Source organism: Triticum dicoccoides, chromosome 4B, assembly GCF_002162155.2.
Source record: "Triticum dicoccoides isolate Atlit2015 ecotype Zavitan chromosome 4B, WEW_v2.0, whole genome shotgun sequence".
Lineage (NCBI taxonomy): Eukaryota > Viridiplantae > Streptophyta > Magnoliopsida > Poales > Poaceae > Triticum > Triticum dicoccoides.
The window spans coordinates 428,810,997-428,819,584 of NC_041387.1; the positions used below are offsets into that span (position 1 = coordinate 428,810,997).

The 8,588-nt window shown below is 46.9% G+C and overlaps 1 protein-coding gene across 3 annotated transcripts; it reads right to left on the reverse strand.

The window, feature by feature from the left end:
- Positions 1-3,582: 3,582 nt before the first annotated feature.
- Positions 3,583-4,574, reverse strand: LOC119290682. Of its 3 annotated transcripts, none has more exons than XM_037569316.1 (2): positions 4,438-4,574; positions 3,583-4,226 (listed from the first exon to the last, which is right to left on the reverse strand). In XM_037569316.1, the coding sequence occupies exon 2, from the start codon at positions 4,209-4,211 to the stop codon at positions 3,864-3,866; it is 348 nt and encodes a 115-aa protein (XP_037425213.1). In that variant the 5' UTR covers positions 4,212-4,226; positions 4,438-4,574; the 3' UTR covers positions 3,583-3,863. The 3 variants fall into 3 exon arrangements, with proteins under 3 accessions (XP_037425213.1, XP_037425212.1, XP_037425211.1); XM_037569315.1 differs by having other exon boundaries at positions 3,583-4,253; positions 4,438-4,573; XM_037569314.1 differs by having other exon boundaries at positions 3,583-4,231; positions 4,438-4,566.
- Between the last annotated feature and the right edge of the window lie 4,014 nt (positions 4,575-8,588).

The following is an 8,588-nucleotide window of genomic DNA, read 5'->3' on the forward strand; positions in this document are numbered from 1 at the left end:
CTCTCCTATGGCCCATGTTGGCCCAACAATTCCCGGGGGGTTCCGGTAACCTCGCGGTACTCCGAAAAACATGCAAAACTTCCCGAAACCATTCCGGTGTCCAAATGTAACCTTACAATATATCAATATTTACCTCTCAACCATTTGGAGACTCCTCGTCATGTCCGTGATCTTATCCGGGACTCCGAACAACCTTCGGTCACCAAAACACATCACTCATATAATACCAATTGTCATTGAACGTTACGCGTGCGGACCCTACGGGTTCGAGAATTATGTAGACATGACCGAGACACCTCTTCGGCCAATAACCAATAGCAGAACCTGGATGCTCATATTGGTTCCCACATATTCTACGAAGATCTTTATCGGTCGAACCACAATGTCAATATAGTCATTCCCTTTGTCATATGTATGTTACTTGCCCGAGATTAGATCGTCGGGATATTCATACCTAGATTAATCTCATTACCGGCAAGTCTCTTTACTCATTCCTTAGTGCATCATCCCATAACTAACTCATTAGTCATATTGCTTGCAAGGCTTCATATGATGTGCATTACCGAGAGGGCCCAGAGATAGCTCTCCGATACTCGGAGTGACAAATCCTAATCCCAATCTATGCCAACCAAACAAGCACCTTCAGAGATACCTGTAGAGCATCTTTATAATCACCCAGTTACATTGTGATGTTTGATAGCACATAAGGCATTCCTCCGGTGTCCGGGAGTTGCATAATCTCATAGTCGGATTTGACACGAAGAAAGCAGTAGCAATAAAACTGAACGATCATTATGCTAAGCTAATGGATGGGTCTTGTCCATCACATCATTCCACTAATGATGTGATCCCGTTATCAAATGACAACTCATGTCCATGTCTAGGAAAACTTAACCATCTTTGATCAACGAGCTAGTCTAGTAGAGGCATACTAGGGACACATTGTTTTGTCTATTATTCACATATGTATCAAGTTTCCGGTTAATATAATTCTAGCATGAATAATAAACATTTATCATGAATAAGTAAATATAAAATAACAACTTTATTATTGCCTCTAGGGCATTTTTCCTTCAGGATTATCATAGGAATTTTGAAGAATTGAAATCCATCAGATTTTTTCCTACGCTGGCCGTTTGATTCGTGAGGATTGAATCCTACTAAAAGAATTTCTAAGGCTTCCCTTGTGTTGCATTACATAGGAATTTTAACACCCACTTAAACTTCTTCAAAATCATCATTTGTTTTTTCCTCTAAAGAACCATTAAACACATCAAAATCCCGTAGAATTCATATACCCATGACACTGCAATCCTATGCTTTTCATATTCCTTAAAATCCTGCAAATAAGAGGCTCTCGTAATCGATTAAGGCCGTATATATATCTTGCCTATGAGTTGAGCAACCTGGTTGACAAACATCGACATGAAGTGAAAAATAAAAGGAGAGAAGAAGTATGTTGACAGTGGAGCCCATGTGCCCTGGAAATGAAAGAAGAAAACTAATTTGTCAAAACTTCTGAACATGCCTGACCCAAAAACCATCCAAAGAGGACGCTAAAGTGGCATATGGCCTACAAACATCCCTAACCGTCGGCAAATGTTTCCTCCAGAACGTCGCTTTGGTACCTCCCTCTCCTCATCCAACTGCCTTGTCAATGACAAGAGGAGTGGGGACCCGTCCATTTCGCTTTTCTTTTCCTTAAGTATTGTTTTGGTTCTTTGGCGGCATCGACGAGGTGGCGACGACAATGATGTGTTGGAATAAGATCCCTCCGGCCTCGACGGCCTTCAATCCGGCGGAGATGAAGGCCATGTGAGAGTTTATGTCGCCAGATCTGTTGGCTCTCTTCGAATCTTTGCAGTTGGTGATTGATTGGCTGGCTTTTGGTGCGGCGATTTTGACATCTTCATCCTTGTTGTTATAAACAACAACATGGTCTGGTTTCTCCAACTCTCTAGACCGGTGGTTATGGATTACAAGCATGTAGTACATGGGGGTGATGCTCGACCGATGTTTCTTCAGCAATTTTTAGATCTCGTTTCAAGCAGCGAGTGTCTATTGTGGTTTGTAAAGCCTGTACAACGGAGATGTTTGCAGGTATCCTTTTCATTACTGTTGGTTTAGTTTTCAATCTTGGGTGAACAACTTACAGTCGAAAGAAGAAGAAGGGCAGTATAATATTTAATGTAATTTTATTATTTATTTATCATTATGCATCCAATTATCTTTCCGTTACTATTTTTCTTTGGATTGTACCAATTACTACTTTCTCTGTCTGAAAGAAAAGTGCCTTAACTTTATACTAATTTTAATATAATATTATTCTAAAGTTGAGACACTTATTTTGGGATAACAAGAGTATTTTATTATATTTATTAGAACTAAGATGCCCTTCGGGTGTTTTTTTTGTCACAGAAAGAGAGTGGCATATTGCCTTGCGAAACCACCGCGAGGGTTGGTTTCAGGAATTGCATGCTTTCATAGTTTGTATGTTAGTATTAAGACAAATCTTTTTTTTGAACACAGTACAACCACAAATACTCGTATATGCGCATGTACATTTAGCTTTATGAACACATGCATGCACATCCTAGCTTATATACACGAATATACACTTAGCTCTATGAACACATGTTCGCATATCGTATTCCTATTAGCACCTTTGAGATGCTGAACCGGCGCAACATCTTAAGATTGACGAAATTATCATAAACGTCTCGTAATCGATGGGAACGCCTCGCTCAAGTAACCCCGAACACAAAAAAACTGAAGATCCAAAAAAATGTAAGCACCCACCTGAGCTACGCTCAATTCTATGTCAAATTGGACCCCATTTCCTTTCCATCTTGAATTTGGAATTTTCAGTCCAATTCAATTCCAAACAGTTTTTCCTACACCCAAACACAACGATAGGGCTATTTGTAGCAAATGATGTTTTTGGTCATATATACAACAAAAGAAGACCAAAATTGTCCCCAAGCGGCCTGCCTCCTCCCCAAGAAAATTCTAGGGTTCTCTTGCCTCCGTCGGTGCCTCCGCCGGTCCGCCTCGTCTCCGGTGGCCTTAGGGTCATGGCGGCGTGGTGGATCTCGGCCCTTGCCGGTGGGAAGGCTCTGTTTTCAGTTGTTTCTTCGTGTTTTGTTGGGGTTTATATCCTATTCAGGAAGACGAGACGGCAGCAGCTCCCTGAAGATGGAATAAGGTTCTCCCCGCCTAGCCCTCGTTTCAATGGTGTGTCTAACATCATTGGTGGGCTTGTGAAGGTGTGTCTCCGATGAATCTGTCCTTGACGGATTCGCTCGGATCTGGTCGTAGTTTGTCTATGTTTATGTGTTTTCAGATTGGATCCTTTCGATTTACGTTACTCTTCATCAGCGGCGGTTGTTGTTCTGTCGCGTTGGTCCTATGGGGCCTTTAACACGACGACTTCTCGAATGTTTACTACAACAAGTTTAACCGGCTTCGGCGAGGAAGGGTAATGACGGCGGCATGTCTTGAGCTCGCTTCAGTGCTTGTAGTCGTCACTAGGTGGTCTACGGATCTGTATGAAATTTTTGTTATTTCTGATGTTCGTTGTACTGCCATAATTGAAGATGAATAAATTATAAGGTTTCTCGTAAGAAAAATACAACAAAAGAAAATTGCGGGTGATATACAACAATATATTACTCCTACATAACTACTAGGAAAATGAAACGCTCTTCTCTCACAAATATAGAAAACAAATAAACGTCCTTACACACGAAAAAAGTCTTTAAAATGAACGAGGAATAAGCTTTGCCACGTACTGCACCGGTTACGTGTAACCAAGCAGCACGGTACGTTTTCTCCCGGGAAGAAGCACACGCACGCGGTCCCCATCACGACGCCTTCTCGTCATCCGCGGTCGACATTTCTCCGTGGACCTCGTTGTGCTTAGCGTCGGGGTCGGCCTCAGCCGTGGGCTGCGCTTGCGCGTGACCGGCGACGCCGAGGTGGGCGGCGCTCTGGCGGTGGTGCTTGCAGCGGAAGGAGCCCGGGTGCGTGGTGGGCGCGCAGACGCACGAGTGGACGACGGCCCTGCCCCCCGCGCCGGCGTAGCTGAGGCTGAAGAGGGAGTCGTTGGACCATGAGTTCTTGATGCCGCCCAGGCCCTGCACCTTGGGCGCCTGCACGTACCGGTACGCCCTCCGCTCGCTGTCCGTCATCACCGGGCTGTCGCCGTCCATGGCCGTCTGCCTTCGCTGCACTGCAGGCGACCCTAATTTCAGCTAGAGCCGTGCCAGAATGGAAGGGCGACACAAAAGGTCATGGATATTGATGAATTACTCATGGTACGAACTAATAAAAGGAGTCACCGGTGTTGTGGTGATTCCCTTGCAGATAGGGAAACGATTAACTAGCAACACGAAGATCAAAGCGGAGTTGAGAGCTATGGCAAGCATGCTGCTGTACCTGAGGACAAGAGCTTGCCGGCCGTCAAATGTTGAAGGAAGAAGGGGATGGTCAAGCTTTGGCCGTCCGCTGAAATCTGCAAAACTGTGAGAGACAGCACGGAATTCCCCTATTAATAGGGGAAGGGGCAAGGGGCGGCATATATGGCACGTCGGCTGCTGGTGTGGCCTGTGCTTGTTGACTCATCCAACATAAGAAAATGCCACATCAGTTCAAACCGGCAGTTTCTTTGGACCGAGCAATTAACCAGCACCCAGGTGCACGGCCACACGGCCATCATCGGTCCAGGTAGCAACATGGGAAACTTCTACGCGTTTCAACTAGTATCAGCTATCGACTCAAAAAAATATATAGTAATCCCTCTGTAAACTAACGCAAGATGTTTTAGATACTACTACTGGCATTGGGCAAGTAAATTAATCTAGCATAGTAGTACTAACATGTACCTAAACTTCAGCGCGCCTTCTTGTGCCTTTCCTGAAGGCAAAAAAGAAATAGAAAAACACAAGATAGCCAACGCAGTCATGTATTGTTGGCCAACTTGGTGGCTGCTTCCCTTTCTTGGTTCTTCTGAATTCCATACGAAAGCACAATAATCAACTACACATTCCAAGATTCTCCTGGCTCCACGCAGCTAGGCGCTTCAAGAAGGGTCGGTAGCAGCAACAATACAGAGCAAAACAGTTCCTTTTTCCTATGACTAAACTGGGTGGACTGGCGAATCCTGATAAGCAAATAAAAATATATATTGAGAGATCAATCAACGGTGCCTATGCTCCTTTTCAAGAGGGGAGAATACCAGGTGCTCCCATCCCTTAGAGCATCTCCACTCGCGGTCCCGATAGACCCCTCAGGGCGATTTTTTTCCTGCTGATGCCGAAAAAACCCTAGTCGTCTTCCCAGGACGCCGAATTCCACCGGTTCGGTCAGCGGTCGCAGGCCGAACCCAGCGCACTGGGAGGCGCTTGGGGGCTCCAGCGGAAGGAAAAGCGACACATGGGCCACCACTGTCAGCCAAAAAAGGGTTTTTGCACGCCCAGATTCCACCACCCCCCCCCCCACCAGACCCGAGTTACGCATGCGGTTGTGTAGCCCAACGACCTGAGTTCAATTTCTAGAATTGACAGGTGATGCACAAGGGTTTTCCCCCATTTATTGAGGATCAAGTTTGATGTATGGTGGAACCACTCATCAAAAAATATCTTGATATTCATTTAAAAAATTCTGGGGACCATGTTATCTTGGTACTCATACTAAAATGACCGTATGCATCCCTAGTTGGTGTAGAGGCCGGGAAAGTCTATTTCTCCCCCGATTTTAAAGCAGAGAGAGCCTTGGCTCAGTGGTTGGGTATGTGGTTGTGCATCCCAACGACCCGAGTTCAATTCCCAGAATTGTCAGGCGATGCACAGGGGTTTCCCCCCGTTTATTGAGGATCAAGCTCGGTGTGTGGTGGAACCACTCATCAATAAATATCTTGATACTCATTTAAAAAATCCCGAGGACCATGTTTATCTGGTACTCATACTAAAATGGCCGTATGCATCCTTAGTTCGTGCAGAGGCCGGGAAGTGAAAATATCTCCCCTTTTTTAGATAACAAATTGGGCGATGGGAAAAGCGACTGCGGGGGCAACCGCGTGCGCGCCGCCACCATCCCCTGGCGATTGACGGTGAGTCGGGTGCCGGTTCTGGGCTCTCGCTGACGCCGACGAGGAAGATGTGGACGGGGAGGCGGATGCGATCTCTCAGGCGACTCTGCCGTCGCCGATGCCATCTGACCTAATCTATGATTTTTTCAACTCCGGCTACGATGAAGAGGAAGTGGCGATGACTATCGAAAAGGTGCTGCCCCTTGACAATCCGGCTAGGATAGGGCTTCACGCGGGAGAGAAGAAGGAGATGGTGAAGGAAATATGCCCTAGAGACAATAATAAAGTTTTTATTTATTTCCTTATTTCATGATAAATGTTTATTATTCATGCTAGAATTGTATTAACCGGAAACATGATACATGTGTGAATACATAGGCAAACATATAGTCACTAGTATGCCTCTACTTGACTAGCTCATTAATCAAAGATGGTTATGTTTCCTAAGCATAGACATGTGTTGTCATTTGATTAATGGGATCACATCATTAGGAGAATAATGTGATTGACATGACCCATTCCGTTAGCCTAGCACTTGATCGTTTAGTATGTTGCTATTGCTTTCTTCATGACTTATACATGTTCCTGTAACTATGAGATTATGCAACTCCCGTTTACCGGAGGAACACTTTGGGTACTACCAAACGTCACAACGTAACTGGGTGATTATAAAGGAGTACTACAGGTGTCTCCGAAGGTACATGTTGAGTTGGCGTATTTCGAGATTAGGTTTTGTCACTCCGATTGTCGGAGAGGTATCTCTGGGCCCTCTCGGTAATGCACATCACTATAAGCCTTGCAAGCAATGTGACCAATGAGTTGGTTACGGGATGATGCATTATGTAACGAGTAAAGAGACTTGCCGGTAACAAGATTGAACTAGGTATTGGATACCGACGATCAAATCTCGGGCAAGTAACATACCGATGACAAAGGGAACAACGTATGTTGTTATGCGGTTTGACCGATAAAGATCTTCATAGAATATGTAGGAACCAATATGGGCATCCAGGTTCCGCTATTGGTTATTGACCGAGAATAGTTCTAGGTCATGTCTACATAGTTCTCGAACCCGTAGGGTCCGCACGCTTAACGTTACGATGACAGTTATATTATGAGTTTATGAGTTTTGATGTACCGAAGGAGTTCGGAGTCCCAGATGAGATCAGGGACATGACGAGGAGTCTCGAAATGGTCGAGACGTAAAGATTGATATATTGGACGACTATATTCGGAGTTCGGAAAGGTTCCGAGTGATTCGGGTATTTTTCGGAGTACCGGAGAGTTACGGGAATTCGCCGGGGAGTATATGGGCCTTATTGGGCTATACGGGAATAGAGGAGAGAGGCCAAAAGGAAAGAGGCCTGCGCCCCCCCCCCCCTCTGGTCCGAATTGGACAAGGGGGGCAGCCCCCTTTTCCTTTTCCCTCTCCCCCTCTTTCCACTTCTCCTACTCCAACAAGGAAGGAGGGAGTCCTACTCCCGGTGGGAGTAGGACTCCCCTTGGCGTGCCCCCTCCTAGGCCGGCCGCACCTCCCCCTCCCTCCTTTATATACGGGGGCAGGGGGCACCCCATAACAACACAAGTTGATCTACGGATCGTTCCTTAGCCGTGTGCGGTGCCCCCCTCCACCATATTCCACCTCGGTCATATCTTCGCGGAGTTTAGGCAAAGCCCTGCGCCGGTAGAACATCATCACCGTCACCACGCCGTCATGCTGACGGAACTCATCCCCGAAGCTTTGCTGGATCGGAGCCCGGGGATCGTCATCGAGCTGAACGTGTGCTGAACTCGGAGGTGCCGTACGTTCGGTGCTTGGATCGGTCGGATCGTGAAGACGTACGACTACATCAACCGCGTTGTCATAACACTTCCGCTTACGGTCTACGAGGGTACGTGGACGAACACTCTCCCCTCTCGTTGCTATGCCATCACCATGATCTTGCGTGTGCGTAGGAAATTTTTTGAAATTACTACGTTCCCCAACAGATGGTTCGTCGTGTTGTTCATCGGAGAACGGCGGCAACGGCGATCAGGCCATGGAAGGGCCCCCTCCCTAAGGTAAGTCTACCAAACCTAACCCTTTTCGATATGATTCGTTCGGAGTCTTGGATAGTAGTTAAGAGGAGAAGAAATGCTCGCGGGGCGGTGGCTGGACCGGCGCCGGCGGCGATCGCGGCGTCCACGCCGGTGATGCCGGCGATCAGGATCACGGCGACTCGGGCGCTACGTTTGAATTCTCTCCTTGGCCGCAACGGGCCAGTGCAGAGTGAGTTTGGGTCGCAATTGGGTGGGCCGGGGTTAGCTGGGTATGAGGCCTAGGCTAAACCGGTTCCCACCTATGTTGACTGCACCGACTCATGCAGGAGATTGTTCGATCTTCGTTCGTCTCGTTCGTCCTTGCCGCTCGCTAGGGTTTCTTGGCGCTGTGCGAAGCCGGGCTTCCCTTCGTGCGGTCCTGGGCGTGTGGCACGTATCCCCCCTTGTGTCCATGGCTGGC